Here is a 25477-nt window from a genome sequence, read left to right on the forward strand (position 1 = left end):
TTAGAGAGAGAGAGAAAAGGGCATGCAGCAACAGCCGTGACAACGGCCAAATTGAGACCCCATGCATGCATTGAACCAACATAAGGGACCACCACTTCACTTCCTCCCAAGACTTAAGCCCTGACTCACACACCGTCAAATGCTTTACAAAGTCCCTCTCCAATTTACCCATAGCTTCGTTTTCGCGTAAAACATTCCCCCCCTTCCCTGTGCTACTAACTTGATTTTCCCACTTGTGTTGTTAAATCCAGCTAAACAATAAACGTCAAAAACTACTTCTTGCATTGGGTGGGAAAGACAGCAATCTTTTTCATCTTCATCATATATATATCAGCTGAGCTGACCTTAAGAAATGGACATGAATAAAGTAAGTAAATGGCCATATGGTGTTGTCCCCTTCCCACTACCAAATTAAACCCTATTGGATACCCTTCCTTTTTAGCGAGTTCCTCCCAATTTTAATTTCTCAACCCTACCCTCAATCAACAGTAGGAAAGTAAATAATAAAAAAATCAACAGATTTTTTTTCAATAACGAAAAGCAGATACATTATTTATAACAACTGTGCTAATATTCATTTATTTTCTAACAAGCAAGTCATGATTAATAGTAACAACTAAACATAACAAAGTGTTTTCCGGATCCACCACATACACTAACATCCATTATTGTTTTTGTCCGTAACAAATACTTCTTTTAAGTTTAACACCAAATCACTCTCATATAACAATAATAATATAATAGTAACAAAGTCAACCTGCTCAATATCCATCTGCTGCTGGCTTTGCTTTCATCATGGTAATTTTGGCAGCCTTATTGCCAGCTATCACCTTCAGCTTCTATTCTTGCATTTCTCCATAGCTCTTGGTGCTGAAATCAATATACATGTCCATTTGGTTATAACTCTTTAATTAACTGAGGAAGGTTCTTTATTATATAACAAATACACAAAACTAGGAGAAGGGTGTTTATTTAAACTACAATAGTTTTCTTCTATCTCTATGAAGTGCTCAAGAAAATACTAACCTAGCCCAATTGCTTCGGTTCCTTTCATGATGCGCAACCTCTTACATGATTCAATAAACATCCTGATTCAAAGGGAAAAAAGTAATGTTAAATAGATTTTAAAAGGCAATGATGAAAGATTGTCTGTAACATCTATTTTTTGTGAATTACATACGGTCATTAAAAGAGTTTTTTTGATTGGGGAAAAATGATTGAAAATTAAGTAAAAGCAAAGCAGTAAGAGTGGTTGAAGAGATGATTAGGTAGAGAGAAGCATACTCCCAAGGGACATCACCAACAAGCATCCAATCACCATCTTTGTCTTCATAGGTTGGAACATAATCAGAGCCATTAAGCAGATCCATTAGCTTACTCTCATTCATGAAATCCTTCAATAACCCTTGGCTTCCACAATTTCCTTCATATTTATGTAAACCAACAACAAGTAATTAATACAAAGCATATATACATGAAAAATAAAACAAGGTTAAAATGATATATGTACCAATAGTGAAAGAACTGAACATTTTAGCAAGAGCATCGGAGAGTTGTTGGTAAGTTTTGTACATCCTCAGGTCCACTTTCCGGAGATAGGGTGCGCCGTCCATGCTAACCTTCACAAAGGCGGCCTTCTCACCACTGTCCTCGCTGGCGCTGCTCTTTTGGGTGGCTAACATGTTCTTTCGGAATGACCGGACCGGTGGCCATCCCACAACTTGAGCCCTATATATAATAATATATATTAAATATGCATGATTTTTAATTAATTAAACTGTTTATAATCACTATTCAGTTTCAAAATTGGGGCTAGGAAAATAGTGAGGGCAAATTTTATTTCTGTGATGAGTAATTAATGAAAAATTAAGATAAACCTTAATATATTGGTCACCTTCTCTACGTGTATATTTTGAATGAAATTAAACTTTGGTTTTGAGTTTATATATATATCATCAATAATATTAGATGGAGGTGTAATCCTCTGTGTTTGTTATATATATCATTTGTATATAAATTATAAGATTGGAGGTTTAATATGGATCTGCATGCTTTCAGCATTCAACTCTAAATAGTTTGCAAGAAATAGAAGCTAGCTAGAAATGAAGAGTTGTTTTGCTCAGCAAAAGTTGAATGTACTGCTAGTGGAATTCCATATTTCTATTCAATACATACTATTCCATGAGAACTCCACCACACCTCATCATTTCAAAATGAAAAAATAAAATGTCTAACTTCACAATGAAACTATACACATAACTAATTAAAAAAGTTACAGTGGGGGAAAACACTCTTTTGTTTCTCTCTATGTAAGCATGCAATAACCCTAATCATCCTAAAAGTATATTTCCCAGGAAATACAAACTACAAAGCAAAAGCCAAACAACACTATTTCATTTGCAGAAAAAGGAAGAACATACTTGGCAGGTGGAGGCTTAGCAGGATCAAGGTGAGAAGGGACAATATTTTTGTCCTTGTCATCAGTTGGAGAGGTGGAAATTAGGTTAAGCTTCAAATCAACAGTGTGGGAGAAGTCTCTCTTCCTTACAACCTCACCATCACCAGGCAACCCTAGCCTCAGCTCTGTCTCTTCATACCCCATTTTCTCCTTCTCCTTACCTCCCACTTCATCTCCTCCTCCTTTCATCCCCATCTTCACCCCTACTTCCATACCTTCTTTCTCTATTTCTTTTTTGTAGTTTCTGTGTACCTAGGCTTTGGCTTTTGTGGCTTTTGAATTGGCTTTGTGGCTTTGAATTAAAGGAAAAAAAAGGGTTGGGGGGGGGTTATATTGTAGAGAGTATTACAAGGAATAAAGTAAAAGAGTAAGAGGCTAAGAGCGACGATGGCGGAAGAGGAGAGTGTCGGGCTTTCCAGTGTGTATTAATATACGGAGCGGTGGATTGTCGGTTTCTACTTTTTCCTAAACCCAACTCCCATATCACACGTGTCAATGCCTCTCACCTGGATTCTCCTCACTTGCTGTTCCGTTAGCTCATAGCATACAAAATTTCACCAAGTAAAATCAAAAGGTTGTTTTATACCCTTATTCTCTTAAGCTAACTAATTAGTTCCCTAATTTGTAATATTTAGGGTTAGTTATGAGAAAAAAAGGAATCATATTGAAATGGAGTCTTACATACACGAATATGAGATCTGCTGTAGCAATTAAAACTTAAAAAAAGGTGTTGAATAGAAACATGGGCATGAAAGGTTTTGTTAGGCAGACTCGTGCGTGCTTTAATTTAGACTGCCTTGGAAAAGGCAAAAACAAACACCCGCAATTAATAATTTGACAGCCTACTATCAACTGGATTCTTACTATATATGGCAAAGGCATGCACGCCATTTCCTTTCCATCCCTATTCTTAATGTATCTGAATTTTTATTAAGAAATTTAATCGGTAGTAGCATCCTTTTTCAAACACTTGTTAAGAAATTCAATGTAAAAACACAAACATCAAATGCATAATAAAAAGGGGAATTTTCAAATAAAAATACGTAATTATTGGATTCATTTTAATTTAGATATGAGTAAACTTTCAAATAAACATTATTCTCAGTGATTGGTTGGAAAAGTGGGACCCGAGTGTAAGAAAAAGCATGTGATTAGATTCAGTGGAGGGGGAAATGTAAAAGGGACCCAGAAAGTGGCCATGTGAAGTTGTTAGCTTATGCTTGTGTTGTGTGTCGCCTATGTCTCTAACCCGATCCCATGTGCGCCGGTGCAGGGTATCCCCACTTCCCTGTTTTCCTCTATAACTTGTTCTAATTATTTTTCCCACTCACCCCTTGTTGAGTTGAGTACGTAAATATTAATTCGAACTCTCCCTAAACATTAACCTAACATGAGAGTCCAAATTAAAAAGAATGTGTGAAATTTTGGCATTTCTCATTCTTTTTTAAACTGTAACATCATGATGCTCACTGAGATTTATAAAAATGAAAAATTTTATAGGTCAAATGAAATGAATATAGAGGGTGGAGTTAGAAACAAACCCAAACAGCTGAAAATGGTAACAAAATCAATACATGCAAGATTCTTGTTGCATGTTATCATATTCCTTTCATTCCCTTATTTTCTTCACAATTCAAATCTATTTACTTTAACTGTTTTATTTCTTACAGTAATAAGAGGCATATATATATTTTTTGTACGTACGAACGTAAGCATATAAAATTGACTGTACGCTGTCGGGTCCTTGGAGCAAGGCCTAAACTCATGTTTAAGACTGAGTAAGTTATAAAATTTATTGAACATTGGAGTCATACTAATATTATTCATGAATGGTCGTTTTCGTTCTTGTTTATAAGTCCAAGTTATGGGGAGCAGCACAATTAAGGCCTCTACAAAGATTGAATGCTGAAATTTGTGGCAATGCTTCTGTCCAACCACTCCAATCCCTATTGGTGAAAAGATCTGCAACATTTTATCTACCTTTCTTTCTTTAAACCTTACCACAATCCTACAATTATTTAATCTTGATGGGTTCTATATCCATCTATACTAGTTTTTTTTTTATTAAATTAATGTCACGAATCAATTGAATATCACTTCCGTTGAAACAAATATTATTATAAGAATATTTATGTATTTTAATAATTTATATAAAATCTTAAAAATAATCTACTTACAAATAAATTATTAAGGTTTAAACTATACCTCAACCATTATTCCAAGACTCTTCTTTCAATTTTAAACATAAAATGGTAAATATATTTGTTTTCAAAAAAAAAAATCTCACTCGCATAATGGGTGTGATATGATCTACTTTTACTATAAAACTCTTGACCAAACGAATGCTACGAGTTAACTAAACACCAACTCCAATAATAATTATATAAAATTTTTAGTCCATATTTTAAGTTAGACTCAAGCTTTAAAAATTGGTTTAGATGCCTTGCATGACATAACCTGACCTAGCCCACGAACTAATTATAATGATGTGTTTGTCTTTTCATATCATATCATATATATATATATATATATATATATAAAGTAAGGAACATGAGTATTTTAAGGAACTTTAAATTCTAGGTTAATTCTTTGTGTTCCAAATTACTTTTTAATTATCATTTTATAATTTTTTATCTTTAATTAATAATTAATAATTTATCCTAATTTTATCCTTAATAAGTAATTTAATATTATTTTAATCATATATACCTTAATCAATAATTTTATCCTCAATTTTATACTTCTTTAATATACCTTAATAAATATATCTATTTTTTATCTTTAATTAATGATTTTATATATTTTAATGATATATATGTGTACAGTTTAATACATCATATATATATATATAATATAACAAGGTACTTAGACTATATATGCGATAAGTGATGCATTTGTGTTTTTTATTTGATTTTATTGTTTTTAAAGATAATTTTAATAGTTAGATCTAATCTTAATTTTAAAATTATATTTTAATTTAAAATTAAAAAATATCTTTCTTTTGCTTATTTAAAATATAAACATAAAATGCATAATTATGTTATATCAATAATTATGTTAGTAATTTGTGAGAATTGGATCAAATCAACATTTTATGTGTAAAATTGTACAAAAAATTACACATTAGACTAAAGTTTATGTAACACCCCTATCCCGTCTTCGCCACCGAATTAGGGTTACGAAGTATTACTATACAATCAGGTAAAATTTATCAATATAACATTAAAATAAATGACATTCAAAACATATCAATCATAAGCATTTTGTCTAAATCAAGCCTTCGAGGCCCTAAAAATAGCTTTGAAGCAATCCGAGACTAATTTGAAACAAAACAGAATGTCTAAGAAAAAGTTGTAAAAATTGGAAAACAAGGGTCACACGGCCGTGTGAAAACACCCTAGGCCGTGTAACATTCGAACTAGGGACACACGGTCGTGTCTCAGCCTGTGTCCTCACCTATGTAACTCACTGAGTTGCCCTACACACCCGTATGCCAGCCGTGTGCTAGGCCGTGTAACACACTGACTTGAAACACTAAGAAACTCATAAATGATACACGGCCGTGTCGCCAGGCCGTGTGCACCAAATTTGACCTAAAAATCATGCCATTTCAAGATCAAACCATTCCTACTCCACTACTTTAGTTATGCACACATTCAATAGATCTAGGCACTACTCCAACATACCTAAATATACCAAAATAATCAATCTATATCATCCAACCAATATGTCATTCAAAGGCACCACATTTATATACTAAACATTTAATCTAAAAAATGCTCAAAAGAGCTCTTTTACATGACATTAAGCAAATAAATATTTCACTATGATTAAAAACACTTCTTTCAACAACTAAACATCAAGGTGTTCATCTATGTAATATATAAGTATACTTGTTTCATCCATACAAAACATACCCTAAGCAAAACACACATCTCATTAATAAACTACACCTATCAACATTTCAAAATCACATATTTATCTATATATATATATATATATGCCACTACCCTAGGAGATACAAAAACTACCAACTTTGATGGATAGTGTGAGCCGGTTGATTGATCCTTCCAAAACGTCAGCAACGATTATCTACAAGACAATCCACTAGAACCGATAAGCTTACATAACTTAGTAAGGACATAGTATAACATTTAATTTAAATACAATTAGACATAGTTCACATACTATTTGATTCTGGGTTACCAAAGTATAAACAGAGGCACACATGTGCATTTAGGGGTACCGAAATACAAACAGGGGCATGTATGTGCATTTAGGGGTACTGAAGTACAAACAAGGACACGCATATGCATCCAAGCAATAATTATCTATAAACATATTAACTAAAGAACAATAATATAAGATTACAAGTCGAAATTTATTTACGTATTGAAATACTATGTACTTATCTACTATTTAATTCCGATCAACACGCAGGGACTAATCCGCTATTTATCCTTTTCCTCGGTTATTGTCTTTTTTTTATCCAAAATTTGATATGCAAGAACTTTTGATGGTCGAACCTTAAGCTTTATCTATGGTATTTCTACTCTTCAATTTCTGGTGGTTCTTCCTTTAGGAAGATAATAGTATTTTTATTTTATTTTTACTTATGTTTTATTTAACAAATTACAACTTTATCCTTTAAATTATCATGCATTCTAATGAATTCAAAGTCCAAAGGCGTCCATCTACTTTTACTATGGTCTAATTACCATATGAGTCCTCCCTCATTTAATAATTAAACTATTTAATCATCTTAATACTATAATTGTAACAACCTGATTTTTAGTGGTGTCGGAAACAGTGGTTCGAGACCACCAAATCTGACGAGTAAGCTCGTAAATTTTATTATTTAGTATTTACGAGTCAAATGTGATTTTAGAAAGATTTTTTTCATTATTAATTTGTGTTTTATAAGGATTGATTAGGTCAAGTGGTTTAGAAAATGAGGTATCGAGACCTCGTTTCTATAAACGGAGCCGTAAATATTTTTATAAATATTTACGGTGTGTCACTAAGGTTGTATTAAAGTTTCGTTAGAAAATTTTAACGTTTTGATAGTTAATTTTAACGAGCTTCTGTTTAACCCATATGAGTTTCCATTCAGCTCTATTGAGCTTTTGTTCAGCCTTCGGGCTTCTGATAACAATGTACTCTTATCCGTAAGTCGTTCTCCGATTTGGTAAGATTAGGTAAGTGACTTATGTAATTGAAATTGAAAGATTTATTATTATTATTGATATTGATTTGAAATAAGTATGTTCATCGATTAAAGTTGTGATTGACAGGGAGATTGCATGAATATTTTGCTTGTTGATTTGTTATATTAGGTTCGGTAAGATTTATGTTTAACCTAACGAACTTATTAAGCTTAATTAAGCTTACTTGTGTTGTTTAATGTCCTTGTAGATTATCGTGAGGTCGGGAGATCGGATAAACACATCAAGCAACACTATCCAACTTGTTCTGGTAGTTTTTGCAACGTACATTATGGTTTATATGGCATGTATAGGGTTGAAATGGTTTGATCAAAGTTGGTTGTGTATATAATATTAATTACATTTTGTTTATTTTCTTACAATCAACTTATATACAAATGTAGGTAGTTTATCATGCTTGATATGAGTTTGGTATGGTTAAATGAATGATAGTTTATAGGCATGTTGGTGATTGAAATAGTATAGTATAATTAGCATAAATATGTGCATATGTGTTTTGATCAATATGGTAAATTTTAAATGCTATGATATATGAAACAATATGACATGTTTAGAGCTTGAGTTGAGTGTATTGAAGGTCTTGTTATGGCCTATGAGTATGAAATTTGAAGTGTTTAGGTTGAAATAAAAAATGGGTGAGAAATGTGGCCTTAAAATGACCTATTTTCGTCCACACGGGCAAAGACACGGGTGTGTGTCTCAGCCGTGTGTGACACATGACCTAGCACATGGGTGTGTGGTCTAGCCGTGTGTCCCCTGCATATTTAAAATTGAAAAACATAATGTTCAGGTATTTTCACATGGCCTAGCACACGGGCGTGTGGCTTGGCCGTGTGACCCCTGCACCTTAATTTCACAAGTTAGTATGTTCACACGGCCTAGCACATGGACGTGTGGCTTGGCCGTGTGACCCAAGTCAGAGAGCTACACGACCATGGTCACGTGCTGGGCCACGGCCTTGTGCCCCATTTCGAATGCCTACACGGCCTAAGACACGGGCGTGTCTCTTAGCCATGTGAGCCACATGACCTAGCCACACGGACGTGTGTCTCCTACACCAAAGAAAATTTTAAAATTTTAAGAAAAATTCTTTGAGTTTTCGGTTTAGTCTCGATTCATTTCTAACGTATATTTTAGGCCCCGAGGGCTCATATAAGGGAAATATGAGTAATTATGATTAGTTTCTAATATGTATGTTAAGTGATATGAATATTCATATTTGATCTGAAAAGTTCGGTAATACTCTATAACCCTGTTCTGGCGACGAATTAGGGTTAGGAGTGTTACAATAATTAACAAGTTTTACACCTTTTACAACTTAGTCCTTTTTCCTTAATTAGTTATCTAAACATTAAAATTTATTAACCAAATTTTAATACTACTCTTATGACTCCATAAATATTCTATAAATAATATTTACGAGTCAATACGATGGAAATTTGTGGTCCCGAAACCGCTATTCTGTCACCACTGAAAAACGGGCTGTTACAGTTTATGTATAATTTTGAGATTTATCTCTTTTCAAAATAGTGATATGAGTTATTTGGATGAGTTAGGTTGGGTCGAGCCCAAGGCAGGACCTAGATTTTTTTAAAATTCAGGTTTCGACCCAGTTCATAGACTGATCTATTTATCAAATGTTTAGTAAATAAGTTACTTTTTTAAATATAAACTTCTCACTAGAGTTTTTTTTTTTTTTTCACTTTTCAAAACCATTTTATTTATGAAATGTTGAAAAATTTGTAAAAAATAACTTAACACATATATATATATATATATATATATATATATAACATATTTTAATAAATGCACACAATCAATTTGTGCGGTGCACGAGTTTTTGAAGTTTTATTATAATTAGAATTAAAATATTTTAGAATTTTTAAGTATTAATACGAATACACTTATACGGTTATTGTACAAATTTAAAAGGAATAAAATATATATATTCTACGTTATTATTTTTAATGAAAATAGCTTTATTAATTGTGTTAAATATAGTAAAATTTCTGTTTTAATAGATTTTGAGAAAATTTTCATTTTTGAATTTGTTTTGCAATTTAATTTTTTAAAATAAAATATTTTTGACTAATAAATAAAAGCTGATTTTATTGTAATTCACGTAAAATGAATTTTGTATTGTAATTATGATCATTATATGATTTTTTTTATAATTGTGATTCATTATATGGATTTTATTAAACTAGATTTCATTATATGAATTTTATATTAACATTTATGCAAGTAATATACTTAGAATATTACAAATTCGTATAATGAAATTTATTACTTGTAATTTTAATAACAAAAATTTTAGGCACAATTGAATTGTATAAACCATAAATACACTTAACATTGTATAGTCATATGAAACAAATTACTGTACCTCCCTTTCAAAGTAAAAATTTTCTCCTCTTTGTTTTGAAATCCTAGCCGCCCAAGGAATGTACCACTTTCATTTTTACCTTCTTCGGCACAAATAATGGCACCGGAATGTAGCTTTCCTTCCTCTTTCACCTTATTGGGATAAGTACGCTAAAAGAACCCGAAAATCCCAAGATCTCCAAACAATATACTAAGAAATGTTGCTTTGATTAACCAGCTCTGCCATCTAATGAAGTCGATTTCAAACTATGTTTCACTTTTCTCTTTTATTGGTATTTTTTTTATTCTTAGTTTGCTCTTTACATGTTCAATTTTGTTTGGAGGTTAGGGTACAGGTCTTGAATGGTTTTTTATACAATTTCGATTAGGTTTATTGTTTGACGTTTGAGGGGGGTTTATTGCTGAATGGTTAGAAGTTGAAATAGTGGGATTGGTTTAGTGGTGCAAATGCCATTGAAGGATTTATGCAGTTTGATGTTATTGTGAAGAGAATATGTTAGAATCGGGAGATGGGTAACAAAGGTGGAACATATAATGGTATCAACTAGGTAGAGGTAGTGAGTGGATGATGGGTCGACTTAATGGATGAAAGTTAATGATTGAGGTGTTTTGGTGACTACACTATAGAGAGTGGTTTGATGATGTGTAGTGTTGATGGTGCACAAAGATTTGACGATGGGTTAGTTAAGAGCAATTTACAATTTTCTTTTTTTGAAAATTTTAGTTGCTAACCCCTCATTATTTACTTTAGTACGGATATTGTTTTATTCCAGAATTTGAGAGCAGTTGGCAAGAGACTTAGCAATCTTGCAATCGATGTGTAGCTGGGCAAGGCGTACTACTACATTGATGTCACCGGGGCTGACTAACAAGATTTCCACTTGCCCTAAACAATTAAAGGGACCAAATCATAAAACATAAAAATTATAGGTATTTTTGTAATTTTTCTTTTTTTCTTTTTTTGCATTTTTTTGTAACATTTGATTTTTTTTATAAGTTTATAAGATATAGTAACATGTTTATAAATTTAAATATATAAATTCAAAATTATATGCATTTAACATTAATGGGATAAAATCCAAATGTTTATTCAATATTAAAATAAAATGAAAATGATCTATCAAAAGGACCATCACCCCAGGTTTGATAAGTTTCAATCCATTAAATTTATTAATTTCATTTTAATTCCTATTAAATAAAAACCTTTTATAAACATTTTGTTACTATTTTATAAAATATTATTCCTCATATTAAAATTTAATTTTCCAAAAAATTGTAATACAATATATTTCATAACTAAAATGGTTTTTAACAAAGTATTTTATTATTTTATAAAATAATATTTTAATTGATACACACAACCAAACCCTTGCACTATACAAATATGCAAATTAGTTTTTACATAAAATGTTTAAATAAAATAAATAAAACCACAACTTAAAATACACCAAATATATCAAACTATTCATCATAATTCAGTTCGGTTCTCAACAAAAGAATAAACCTTGTTCTTGTTTTTATGCCTTTTAAGTATCATTTGATAAAGTTTAAAAGTTTTTTATATATCTATATACATATTTCTAAGAAAATAATGTTCCAAGTAAAGAAAATAATTAATAAATTTAATATGATATTTTTAAAGCATATATAACATTTTAAAGTTATTTCTACTATTTTAAATACAAATTATTTATTTTACATCATTAGTAAATAAATTTAATTAAAAATATTTAATTCGAATAATCGAGATTTATAAACATATATTTTATAAATCGTCCAAATATATTTCTTGCACAATCGTAATTGAAATATGTATCAGACAACTTAGGGAAAAAATAAATTTACTTATCTATTTTATGTTTGAATATTATATTTAAAATTGTTGAATATGGAATCCATATCTAACCTATTTGAGAACAAAGTAAAAAGTGATTTTATTAATTATTTAAATTTTAAATAAATGAAGTCACTTGGATGTCAATTAAAATCTATACTCCATATGCCCTAAAAATGTTGTTAAAATTTTGAACTTCCTGGTCTACATGTTTAATCCACAATTAATTTAAGATTGGTATTTGTTAGGATTTGGGAATCACCAGCCCAAATGACCCAATAGGATCCGAATATTCAAACAACTATTTTCTCTAATCTCCAACACTGATCATCAGATTGACTTGAATCTAAGGTATGTTCTTCTATTCGTCGATGGTATTGATCCACCACACTGATTATCGAATTATTACTTAGAGCTATCTAGTGTAGATTTTTTTTAAAAACTAATAACCTAGTGACTCAAACAAAAACTTTTAAATAATGTAGTGACTTAAATTAAAATTTTTTAATAATTTAGTGAGCAAAACGAAAAATTGGCTGACTGTTAGAACCTAAATTTAATTATCATAAGCATTTTAATATTAAGAAAAAGATGTCTTAGCTTTAGGTTGCCAAAATGGAGGTACTGAAAGTGAAAAGTACAAGTTTGGGGCCAATAATGGACGGACGTCTTCTTACAATGTTTTAAGTGTCTGAGACATCATCCAACCACCGAATTTAAATGGATCTTCCATTTAAATTTAAAGACCTTTACCCGACTCTGATATGTTGTGAAGCATCGTTTTCTAGCAACACGTGGGGGCCTACAGTCAGCATCAACAATAAAGCCACCACACGTGTGCTGAGATAATATGATAGTGATAGTTGGATTTGAAATCGTAGCAGTAACACCTCACACCAACATCAACATCTCATTGCTAATCTACCTTCTTTTTAAAAAATAATGATTATCCTTCTTTACTCTAATTTCAAATGATTTTCATTAAATTTCTTGATTTGAAAATATTCAAACAAGATAGGATGTGGGAATTAATTTTGTTTTTGTAGACACGAATGGTAGACGGTGGGGTCTAGTCTAAACTCATGCCATCCTAGTACCAATCTTTCAACGGCAAATTCAATTTGAAATTGATAGAAAATGGTCCCTCCAATTTCATACGGCCACATCAATTTGTTGTAATGATAAAAAGATAATTTAAGTGTTGCGAGGTGTTGCCATTTCACATATGATTTTCCCATTAGCAAATGAATTTTAAGATACATCTTATTCCATCTCAAACCATGATAATCAAAATAGATGGTTAGAGGAAAATTTGATCGACTTGCTTTGTTGGATAAAGCTTATACTTATCCTTTAGCCTCTATCTTAAGTGACTTGTGTGATGATATTATCGTGGTTATCGACCTTTATTTTGGGATAAGTTTTGGAGGTTATTTATCAAATATTATTATGTTGTTAAAGGGGTGGTTATCTCTACTTGGATTGACCGATTAAGCTTTCATATTGAGCTTATAAATAGGCAGTTGGTTTACATATAAAGATACATTCGTTAAGGATGTCACAGGTCGCGGATCAAAGCCCGTGATGAATGCACATAGATCGTTTTATGGAGGTCAACTAATTAAATAGGCTCATTTGACTTATTTGAACTAACTCGATTCATTTAAATCCCTTAGGACTATTATTTTGTAGATAGACTTTAATCTTGATCATCTACGTAATTTAAATTGTACTGTTGGATCTGGAGGGGCTCAACTATAAACAAAGGCCTTCCCCCCTCATTTGTAATCATTCCATTCAGAGTTATTAAATAAGCTTTAAGAGCATTTACTTAAACACTTGGTGTGCTTAGCTTTCTTGTGGTCTTTCTGTTCGTCGGATGCTTCTTTGTTTAAGAGTTTGCTTCCATTTTATTTTGGTGCTTTAGAGAATTTCATTTGTGAATTCTCATTATCAAGAGTAAGGTTGACTTAGGCAGGTTTGAAGCAAAAAAATCGCCTAAGGCCGCGCGGTTTGCCAAACCTAAGTTCTGGCCTCGTGATAGTTGGTATCCAAGCCAAGGTTAGAAAGCATCGGTTGAAATGAAGAAAGGAGTAGAAGAGCAGATTGAGCCTAGGGAGACCCGTGGGGGTAGAAAAGCTAGTAGATCAAAAGATATGCTGTCAAATTTAGATGGTAGGGTTATCAAACTCAAGGGCTTCATAGGTGATGTGAAGGAGACCTTCGAGAAAGTTGAGGGATGCACCACAGAGTTAGAATCAAGACAAGATCAGGTCAAGGGAGAAGTGATTGGGGCCCTTAGTGTTAATGTGGATACGATGCAATGGGTCTTTATTACCATTGTGGGTGAGCAGACTGAAAAGAATGATGCTTTCGAGGCTATGGTGATAGCCTTGAATGAACAAATTACGGAGCTTAAGGGGGAGCTTGCTATTTGCAAAGTTGCTTTGGGTAATGAGGTGTTGGCTGTGACATCCAAGCCTAAGGCGAAAGAGTTTAATAGGATTAGGCCTACAAAAGATATGGGAAACTTCTTATGGGGAATGAAACAATACTTTAGTGCCAAAGGCACTATGGATTATGCTACTTAGGTAAATATTGTTACTATGTATTTTACTGATGTTGCTTTGTTATGGTGGCATTGTAGGACTACAAATGAAAAACGAGGTAGAGCTACAATTGGGATTTGGGAGGAGTTCCAGAGTGAATTTAAGGGGCAGTCTTACCCAGAATATGCTAAGGAAGAAGCTCGGGTTAAGTTGAGTCAACTTACACAACAAAACACAGTTCGAGAGTATTTTTGAGAGTTCACTAAGTTGTTACTCTAAATCTTTAATTTGCATGAGAAAGAGGCATTCTATTGGTTCAAAGATGGGTTCAAGCCTTGGGTGAAGCAAGTGTAACGTCGACTAGGGGTCAAAGAGCTTACCAAAACCATGGTCGAGGCAAAGTCCTTTATCGAGATTGGTCCAATGAAAGACAAGTTCGAGTCTTCCAAACCTAAAAAGACAAGCAATGGTAGGGTAGACCATGAGGAAGAACATGATAAAAATGACAATGGTGACAATAGTAAGAATAGTGGTAATGGAAAAATATAAAATGGGAAGAGGAAACCCAACAACCATTTGAGGGGAAAAGAGAATGAAAAGAAGCCAATATAGTGCTTCTTATTTTGTTCTACATAGGATGTGAGACTGTCTAGTGCGATCCAAGATATTCGTGATTAATAAAGAAGAGAAACTGAAGCCTGGTGAGGAAAAGTATTGAGGCTTGGATTAATGATGCTCAATTCCACAAAAGTGAAGAGAGATCGCAAGTAGAATGGTTTGGTGTTTGTGGACATCGACATCGCAGGCTGAAGGAAACGTGCTCTTGTTGATACAAAGGCATCTGATTTGTTCATATAATAGGAAATCGTGGGTAAACTTGCTCTCTCAGTTAGGAAGTCGACTAAGAAGATCAAGTCTGTTAATTCCAAAGAGGTTCTAACTATGAGAGTAGCACAAAGAGTTGAGCTACAGATTAGTTAGTGAAAAGGCAATGAAGACTTTGAAGTAATTCACTTAGATGATTATGATTTTGTTCTTTGCTTGAATTTCTTTGACAAGATTAATGCTCTGTTGGTTCTTTTTGTTGATTGCATATGTATCTTGGGTACTCGTCAACGACAATATAGAAAGGTGGAACTAATGTATTGTCGGCAATCCAACTACCTGAGGATGTTCATTGTGGAAAGAACATTAACTTGGTAGATTAGAGTGCTAAGGAGACCCTTTTGAAAATGCTAGAGGTGCAGAAAATTGATATGAAGCTTGTTGAGTTATTAGTAGGGCTACCACCTTTGAGAGAGGTGGGTTGTGTATCAGAATTTTTGGGAAAAGTCGTGATGCAAATTGGGTAGTTAAAATGAGTAAATCCGAAGAGCGAGGTACATCTCAAACAATATCCTAGTGTTTTACATTATGACTTACCATTGGCTTGAAAAAGACATAGGGGCCCTTTCAAAGTACTAAAGCGGGTAAGTCGATGGGCTTATAAACTAGAGCAGCAATACTCAAGGTTAACTTGATGTTTAATGTGGGTGTGTTGAAGCCTATTTGTGAGGATCAAGGGGATCCTAATTGAGGCGAGTTACAATGGGGGCAAGTAAGAGCGATGGCTTCTTACGATCGAGATGTATAAAAGAGAGGAACAATAAGAGTTAGACGATGGTAGAGGCATAAGTTGAGGCAAAGGTTCACTGCTTGATAGATAGACTAGTTAGGAATTACCCGAGGTATTGAGGCATTTCCGAGACGAGTGAAACCTGTGTCATTCCGAGGACGCAATGAGGGTGTCACGAGAATGGGTGGGAGAGAATGTCACAAGTTACAGATTAAAGCCCGTGGCGAATGGACACAAAACGTCCTATGTAGGTTAACTAATTCAGTGAAGCTTATTTAACCCACTTGAACTGCCCCGATTCATGGAACATATGAAGAAACTCATCTACTTGAAGACTTAGTGGCCTAGTGAAACATTCCAATAAAACTGAAGTTACCATGGTGAATATTGTAAATCCTAAGGGATAAGATTGTATGGAGTTTAAATATCTTAAACTATATCATTAGATCTAGGGAGCTTAACTATAAAGAGAAGCTTTTCCCCTAATTTGCAAACATTTCATTCAGGGTTATTAAATATACCTTGACAACATTTACTCAAATATTTGGTGTGCTTAGTTTTCTTGTGGATATTTTGTTTGATTGTTGCTTTGTCATTTGAAAGTTTGCTTTTGCTTTATTTTGGTGTCTTAGAGAATTTTCTTTGTGAATTCTCATTTTCGAGAGTAAATTTGACTTAGGCGAATTTGAAGCAAAGAAATCATCTAAGGGAGTGTTGTGATGATTTGTTGTTCTTTCTATGTTTTCTTTACTTGTACTGTAATGGCTTAAATTTAAGGTTATCGGAACAGTGGTTTCGTAACCACAAATCCGATTTAAAGAGAAATTTATTTTAATATTTTTTCATGAATATTGATATGATAAGAAAATTGTATGAAAATATCGATAGAAAAATTTTACCAATTTAGTGGTTAGTTAGAAAAAGAAATTATTGAAGAAATTGGGTTAAAACAAGGTATCGAGACATCGATCTCGTAAAACCGAGTCGAAAATATTTTTATAAATATTTATGAAATGTTAGTAATGTGGTATTAAAATTTCGTTGGAAAATTTTAATGTTTGGGTAGTCAATTAAATGAAAAGGACTAAATTGGAAAAGGTGTAAAAGTGGATGGGATGATTAAATAGCTTAAGTGTCTAATGAGAAAGGATTTAAAGGCAATTAGACCCAAAATTTATTTGGGCTGGACGGCAAGGGCATGAAATTAGCAAGAAAATGCCTTGGAGTATTGCATAATTAACTAAATAAAATTAGGACTAATGTAGAAATATCAAGATTTCTTGTGATTTCTCTTCATTTTCATTAGCCAAAATGCCATAGGAGGGGTTCTTTAAGCTGGTATTTCATAATTTTTGCACCAAGGGAGTTAATCCTTGCCTTTTTCTTGTAATTTTTGTGTTTTTAAGACTTCTACAACTAGGTTCTACTATTAAATTCATTAGTTTTTTATTTCATGGATGAAATTGAAAGTCACCATGGTTGAGTGCTGTAATTTTATGATGAAATAGCATGAAATTGAAGCTTTAATTTGTTTATGAGATGATTTTATTAGGTAATTTCAATAGAAATTGATTTTTAGGACCTAATTGTGAAAAAGTTGGAATTAAAGTTTAGTGCTGAAATTATGATTCCCAAAGGTTATAAAGTAGTTTGAAGTAATAGAATAAAGTGTTAATTGAGAAAATCAGCTCAATTGAGAGGTTAATTGAGTAGGGACGAAATTATCATTTATTAAAAGCTTAAGGGGAAAATGGTAATAAACATCTTACAATAAAACAGTTTTGGACAGCAACATTAGGCTAACTTTGAAAAATCACCATAAATTTTGGAAATTGAATTAGAAGATGAAAAAATATAGAATTAAAGCTTATTAAGTCTAGTTTCTCATAGAAGAAACAATGTAAGTAATGGAATTGTAAATCATGAGATATAATAAATTTTGTGAGACAAGGTCGAATGAATTCGGGTTCTTACATTCGAATTTGGAAAATCATTAAAAATTGGATAAAATTAATTAGGGGTTAAAATTTACATTTTTCAATTATCAATGAGTCTATTTTCAATATAAACAAACAGAAACATCATCTAAATTTTTTACTAAGAGATAAATAATTTTTAGAAAAGAAAGTTCGAAGCTGTCAGACAGCAGAATAGGGGTAAGTTTGAAGATTTTACTGTACTTATTGGTTGAACCAAAAATTCTAAAAATTTATGGTAGAAATTTATTTGAGTCTAGTTTCAGAAACATCAAACAATTTTTAATTTGGAATTCTGTAGCTTGAAATATAAATAATTTAGTGACTACGACTCAAGTAGATAGCTTTGAGTGAACTATAAAGAATAGTGGAATTATAAAGAATGTTACATATGAACATGAAATGTATTAAATTGATGATGAAATTTATTTATTTAGATCCAAAAAAGTCAAATACGAAGCTAGATCGAGGAAAGGAAAAAGTTCGAGATTAGTAGATTTTTGTATACGAACAAGTATCGAGGTAAGTTCGTGTAACCTGAATTATATTCTTAAATGCTTGAAATGTATGTTATTGATGTGAATATGATTTACATGTTCATTGTATGAAAATTGATGAGATATTAATATATTTGATAAAAAAGGAAGAAACCCTGGTTGAATGAAAGGAAAATTTTATGGATCTTTAAAAAGGAATTGATGGTAAAAAAAGATCTAGCCCGGACGGGTGATCCTATCTTGATATAGCCCTTCCGAAGAATATGTGTAAAACAGATTTATCCCAGACGGGTAATCTGAATTAGGGTCTGAATTTAGCCTGGACTGGTAATTCAGATCCAAGCTCATTAGAGTAAATTGTCGTCGCAAGGGATTTAGTCTGGACTGGTAATCCCGACAATACTCTATAAGTTTATATTACTGAGGATTTAGCCTGGAATGGTAATCTCGCTGTAAGGATGAGGTTCGTGGGAGTGTGCTCTCTGAAATGGAAATGTGCGCATATGAATATGAATTGACGGACCCGGAATAGTACGCTAAAAGTGTACCTCTGAAAATCCATCGAAATTCTGAAAAATTCAACAGGATAAATATGATAAATAATAAGGGTAATAGAAGACATGGAATTAATGAGCTCATCAATCATTAATCTTTGTATTGAACTCATATGATGCTATTTGACTAATTTTTTGATTGAGTTTTTGTGTGATAGGTAAATGGTAAATTGAATGGATGTATGAATATTTATTGTATTGTATTGAAAATATTAGGTAAGTATAATTCTTGTTACATGAGCTTACTAAGCACAACGTGCTTATCCTGTTTCTTTTTTTTCCCTGATTTGTAGTATTAAGAGCTCAGAGGTCGAATTCGGTCGAAGACACATTACACTATCAATGTAACATTTTGGTATATCAAGAAACTTTATTTTGGAATCAATGGCGTGTATAAGTTGATAAAGTAAATGTTACTGTGAAATGAATGTAAAGTTAGCCATTGGTATGGCTATCAAATCCTGGTTTTGGTATGTGATGAAGTTATCTTGTGGATATGCGTAAATCTATCTTGAAAATATGTTGAATTGGATTGGTTGATTTGGTTTGATATTGGTGTATGTTTTGGGCTTCGGAGGCTCATCTAAGGGACGTCATAATATGTTTCAATAAAAGAATAGTATTTAACTCGTAATAACGGAAAAATTAATTTGAAAAACTCCGGTAATGCCTCGTACCCAATTCCGACAACAAATATAGGTAGGGGGTGTTAAATGTACTCTAGCACTTATTTCATAAGCATTATTTGTGAGAGTTTAAACTGTTTGTAAGTGAGGTTTTGCCTAAATACTTGTAACAAGTGGGGGTAGCTATTAGGATTGCAATTGCTTCTTTTGTAAGGCATATTAGGTTTTAGCCAATTGGTGGTTGGATTGACTATTGACTAAATCATTTATTGAGCAAAAACTTTGCAGAGTAGGATTTTTTCCGAACCATGTTAACAAACGTTTTGTGTTTATCTCTCTTTATTTACATTGTTTTCATTTCTGTTTATTCTCTTGTCCAAGCTTGTGTCTGAACAACCTGTTTATACAACAGTTTGAACAAGTTGCAAGCTGACCAGTTTATTTTTGGGTGTCAAATTATAATTTTGTCTCTCGTTTATATTAAATATTAAATATTAAATATAAAATATGCATATGATTTGTATATTCAAATTAAAATTTACAAACAATTTATATTAATTACTTAAAAATATTTAAAATGATATTTTATATATCATAATATTAATAAAGAGTTGCCATAAATTATTTTATTATATTTGTAATATAAATTAAATTGAATGTTTTAATATCAAAATAATAAAAACATGACATAATAATAATAGCAGTAGTAATAATGATGAGACATAAAATAATAATTTTCTTACATTTGAGTCCATTATAATTGTATTATAATTTAAGTTTATATATTTCATGTATCGTAATATTAACAAATTTGAGGTTATATATTTAATAGATTTCATATATAATAATATTAATTACTTTATAAATTATATTTTAATAGTTTTATTATAATTTCAATTTATACATTTCATATATTATAATATTAACGAATTTAATCTATACCTATCATAAAGATGTTGACTGAGTTAGGCGTCATAAGTTAACCGAGTACCGATTTAATTGGGAAAAAACATATGGGTTAACTACACAAACAGTTCCTAAACTTTGTTTAAAATTACATTTTAGTCACCCAACTTTCAAAAGTTACTTAATAGTCACTAATATTATTAAATTGTTATATTTTTGTCACTCGATTGTTAACTTCATTAAAAAATATTGTTGCATATTAATTCAAAGGGTTAATAGCTAATTTGTTTACTGAGCTACAATTAATAAATTGATAAGTGCTAAAAGTAACATGTTTTAATCTCATTCTTTATGCATTGTTGGGTGATTAATCAATGTTAATTGTAAATTTTATGCTCCTAATCCTTTAAATTCATGTTTTTATACTTAGGAGAGTATTTGGAAGCAAAAGAAGCAAAAAACAAGTGAAAAACGAAAAATTGGAGCAAGTTACAAGAGCCATACGAGCTGGACTATTCCATACAACTGAGTAAGCCACACGGGCTGCCACACGACCATGTGGTAGGCCGTGTCAATTTCACAAATTTGGACTCTGAACTACAGATAATCACAATTTTTAAGTTTTTCGGGCATTCTAAGACGTATATATGTAAAAAAAATAAGAAGATAAGAGTGAGCCATCATAGAATACTCAAGAAAACAACTCGAAAAACACCATTGAAGCCGATTCTAAAGTAGATTTCCATCAAGATTGAAGATTCATTTTTGGTTTCTTTGGAGATTGTTATGAATTTCTTTGTTTCTTGTGATTATAATGTATTTTGGATGTTTTTATTTGCTAGCATGAACTAATTTTCTAAATATCTAAAGGAGATGAACCCTATGATAAATTTTGTCTATCGATTTTTATTTTACGCAATAAATACCAAGATCTTGTTCTCAATTATATGTGCTTAATTCTTAGTTTAATATTTCTAAACTACTGATCCATGTTTGATGTGCTTAAATTAGAGGATGAATAGACCCTGTTTAAGAGTAAATCTAGCGTAATTGAGTGGAGTTGCATGCAATTTTAGAAATAGGGCGACATAAATCTGTCGGATTAGAGTCAAATCTAATAGAGGAATCTATAGATCAAGTTAATGTGATAATAGAGGTCTTAATTAGAAAGAAACTTCAATTAATTAACCTAGAGTCAGTTGCTCTTATTCTTCAAGAGAGATATTAGCATAATTTAGGATTTCTACGGATCAAGATACTAAGTGAAGAAATTGCGTAATTTAGATTGATAGTGAATGAAGTCTAAGTGAATCCTTTCCTAGGTTTTGTTTCACTTCTTGGTTATTTACTCGATTATTTTCCTGATTTGTTTTTTGTCGTGTTTGTTAGTTAATTAAATTAGTTAATTTTAGTTTTAATTGATCACTCGAATTTATCGGTTAAATAACAGAAAGACAATATAATTATTAGTACTTTTAATATTCGTGGGAACGATATATTTGCTCACCGTAGCTATACAATTAATTGATAGATGCACTTGTTTTAGTAAGACTTTTAGTTGGTTTCGTCGACATCAAAAATCATTTTGATATTTTCAAATTTTATTGACAATAATTGTAAAAATACTTTAAAATAAATTAAAAATCATATAAAAATAAGTTGCAAAAGAGAAACCCAAGAATTTTGCAGCTAAGTTTTCCATATCTTTTCAAAAATCATAGTATTTGAACTTTCAAAAAAAATAGTAGTAAATACCCAATCGCTTTTATCTTGCTCATTCTTTTCATTAATTGCTTTATTTTTTACGCTCTTTTCATTTTCATATTTTTGTTTGTTTTTTTTTTTTTGTCTTTTCTTCTCTGAAACTTTTTTGTATCATTTTTTTAAACTCTAGCTACTAGTTTGATGCGATTTTTTAGTAACTTTCAGTTTTTGAATTTCGGGAAGGTTGGAGCCAATGCCGATCTACAAGAAAAAAGAGAAAAAAAAAAGGCAAAGAAAGATAAAAATAAAGAGAGGGTAAAACAACAAAGTAAATAAAAAAAAAACAAGTAGAATCAAAGTAAATGGGTATTTAATATTTTTTTAAGTTTAAAGACACTAATTTTTTATGAGATTTGATATAGAAAATTAGCTGCAAAATTCTTGGTTTTCCTTGTTGCAATTGATTTTTATATGATTTTTTATTTTAAGACTTTTTAATTTTTTTTACGATTATTGTTAAGAAAATTTTTAAAATATCAAAATAATTTTAAAGCAATAGCTTAAAGGCCAAATTAGCTTTCATTTACCCTCAATTGAAGCGTGTCCAAAAAATAATTTTCCTTTTACCCTCAATTGACAGATTAGTGGATGCTTCGACGGGTCATAAGTTTATGAGCTTCATGGATGCATTCTCGGGATATAACTAGATTTCTATGGCTCCGGAGGATCAGGATAAGATTACTTTTGTTACAGATGAGGGTTTGTTCTGTTACTGGGTTATGCCTTTTGGGTTAAAGAATGCAGGAGCAACATATCAGAGACTGGTTAATAATATTTTTAAGGAGCAAATTGGTCACAGTATTGAGGTTTATGTGGATGATATGTTAGTGAATAGTACTACTTTAAAAAGGCACATTAAAGATTTGTCTAAAGCTTTCACTGTCCTGCGAACCTATAATATGAAGTTAAATCCAGAGAAGTGTGCTTTTGGAGTAAAAGCAGGTAAGTTTGGGACTTCATGGTTTCAAAAAGAGGTATAGAGGTAAACCCTGAGAAGATTAAAGCTATAATAGACATGCCTCCCCCGAAAACTATTAAAGACATTCAGCGCCTAATAGAGATCGGGTGGTCATACTGAACAGGTTCGTGTCCAGAATGGTATATACATGTACCTTTCTTCAAGGCATTGAGGACTTCCTTCAGTTGGACAGAGGAATGCCAGGTTGCTTTTGAACGACTTAAGTTGTATCTAAGGGCGAAGCCAGGAAAATAATTTAGGAGAGGCTGAAATTAAATTGTCTATATCTTTATAATTTTTAAAGGATTAATTAATCAATTTTTTATCATTTTTAGGGGGCAAAGTGTAATTTTACCTTTACTAATTTAAATTTTTACACAATTTAAAGGGGCTAAATGAAAATATTTCCATTTTAGGGGGGCCAAGGCCCTTGTCAGCCCCCCTAAATTCGCCTCTAGTTGTATCAGACGTCTCCTCGATTGCTAATGTTGCCACGAGTGGACGTGGACGCGATGTCCTGACACGTACCCTGACATCGCGCTGACGTGGACGCAATTTCGCGAAAAATGGCCCATTCCGGTAAATAATAAAAAAATCGGCCCATTTCGGTAAATTTTGAAAAAAAATAGCTTTTTTTGATAAATTGCCCTACAAAAGAATACAATTACCCATTTCCATCAACCAAATTCACTTGGCCACTTGGCCCCATTCTTTTCACATGACCTGTTTTCAGTTTTTACACGTAATAATTAAAACTAATTTTGATCCCTTCTAAGACTAAGATACAAGTACAACCGTAGTTTGCTTTTAATTTTATATTTGTTTCAAATTCAGAATTATTTTAAAAACAATAAAGATGTTAATTTATATCGTTAATTATAGAGTCGCTCATCTCAGCAGTTGCTTATGCTCCACACTTGTCTCCCCCTTTGTCCTCTACACTTCGGACATGTGAACTCAATGCTGCCCTAGTCGTTTTCGTTGCTGTCTCCTCCAAGCCACGAGTCTCTATCCACGTGTCCCTTGGAGGGAGGTTCTGGGAATCGAGATGATTAGTCATTGAGGAACCACGTACCTGATATAATAAGTATTTATATATTTTTAATAACATTACTGGTATAGGAAGCAAGCCCAGGTCAAATATTAACTTAACCTACTGTCATGTAGGCTCAACCAAATCATCCTGCGGCCCAAAAAGATTTTAGTACTTCTCACTCTGACTCTACTTTGTAAGGAAAAAAAAGTGAGAAAAGAAAATAAGAGATGATTGTTTTTCATTTTAATGAATAAAATTAATCTTTTCAAATTAGAGTGATGAGAGGAAAAAAAAGACTTCTTAGATCTCTCTTAATTTGAAAATTGATCAAATCAGTCCCTTTAAAAGAACCATATCAATTTAATCATTGTCAATTTTGAAAGTGAGTAATCGAGGACAATTAATTACAATGTTAATGTTTTTCGTCAATAGTACATTTACTTTTGGTATCAAATTTAACCCTCAAAGTTTACACATTCTAACAATTTGGTCTTGATTTAATAAATTTAGCACACAATATTTACATATTCTATCAATTCGGTCCAAATTTAACTTAATATTTACACATTCTACCAACATTTATACATAATATGTAAACATCAAGGGCTAAATTTGTTATTATACTTATTAAAATTGTGTACAATTGGCGAAAAATATTAACGCAGTGATTAATTGTCCTTAGTTGCTTGTTTTTGAAATTGACAAATTAAATTGCTCCAATTTTTTTCGAGAGGGACCAATTTGCGCAATATTAAAATTGAGAAAGACTCGAAAGGTGATTTTACCAATAATTTGTTAGCGTGACAAGTTTGCTGATTCTCCTCTGTTTTCAGCAGGGATGTTGGGTAAATGCTACTATGGTCATGGTTGCAGATTACTGCAATCCAGTCAAATGGATCTGCTCCCCAAAATGAATATTGTTGTTTTAGTCTCTCTTTTTAACGGTAAAACTAATGGGTAAAATAGTTTCATTTTTAAAAAAATTATTAGAATCTTGATTTAATCCTCTTAAAAATCATTAAGATATAAATCAATATTTTCGCCCAAAAAATTCTGGCTTCTCCCTGCTAGGAAAATTCCCCTTTCAATTTGCC

At 31.8% G+C, this 25477-nt stretch overlaps 1 protein-coding gene across 1 annotated transcript; it reads right to left on the bottom strand.

The window, feature by feature from the left end:
* Nucleotides 1-497: 497 nt before the first annotated feature.
* LOC105803161 (auxin-induced protein AUX28) lies at nucleotides 498-2976 on the bottom strand. Its single transcript, XM_012635197.2, has 5 exons — nucleotides 2421-2976; nucleotides 1511-1728; nucleotides 1285-1423; nucleotides 1027-1088; nucleotides 498-870 (listed from the first exon to the last, which is right to left on the bottom strand). Exons 1-5 carry the CDS (start codon nucleotides 2669-2671, stop codon nucleotides 833-835), a joined length of 708 nt encoding a protein of 235 aa, XP_012490651.1. The 5' UTR covers nucleotides 2672-2976; the 3' UTR covers nucleotides 498-832.
* Between the last annotated feature and the right edge of the window lie 22501 nt (nucleotides 2977-25477).

Source organism: Gossypium raimondii, chromosome 11 (genome assembly GCF_025698545.1).
Source record: "Gossypium raimondii isolate GPD5lz chromosome 11, ASM2569854v1, whole genome shotgun sequence".
NCBI lineage: Eukaryota > Viridiplantae > Streptophyta > Magnoliopsida > Malvales > Malvaceae > Gossypium > Gossypium raimondii.

Bases quoted from the DNA above. Each gene is read 5' to 3' on its own strand.
- LOC105803161 (XM_012635197.2), bottom strand. From the start codon at position 2,671: ATGGAAGTAGGGGTGAAGATGGGGATGAAAGGAGGAGGAGATGAAGTG. The intron at 1,089-1,284 runs GTATGCTTCTCT...CCTTTGAATCAG, and splicing joins GTTGGTGATGTCCCTTGGGA to GATGTTTATTGAATCATGTA. The intron at 871-1,026 runs GTTAGTATTTTC...TATTGATTTCAG, and splicing joins AACCGAAGCAATTGGGCTAG to CACCAAGAGCTATGGAGAAA.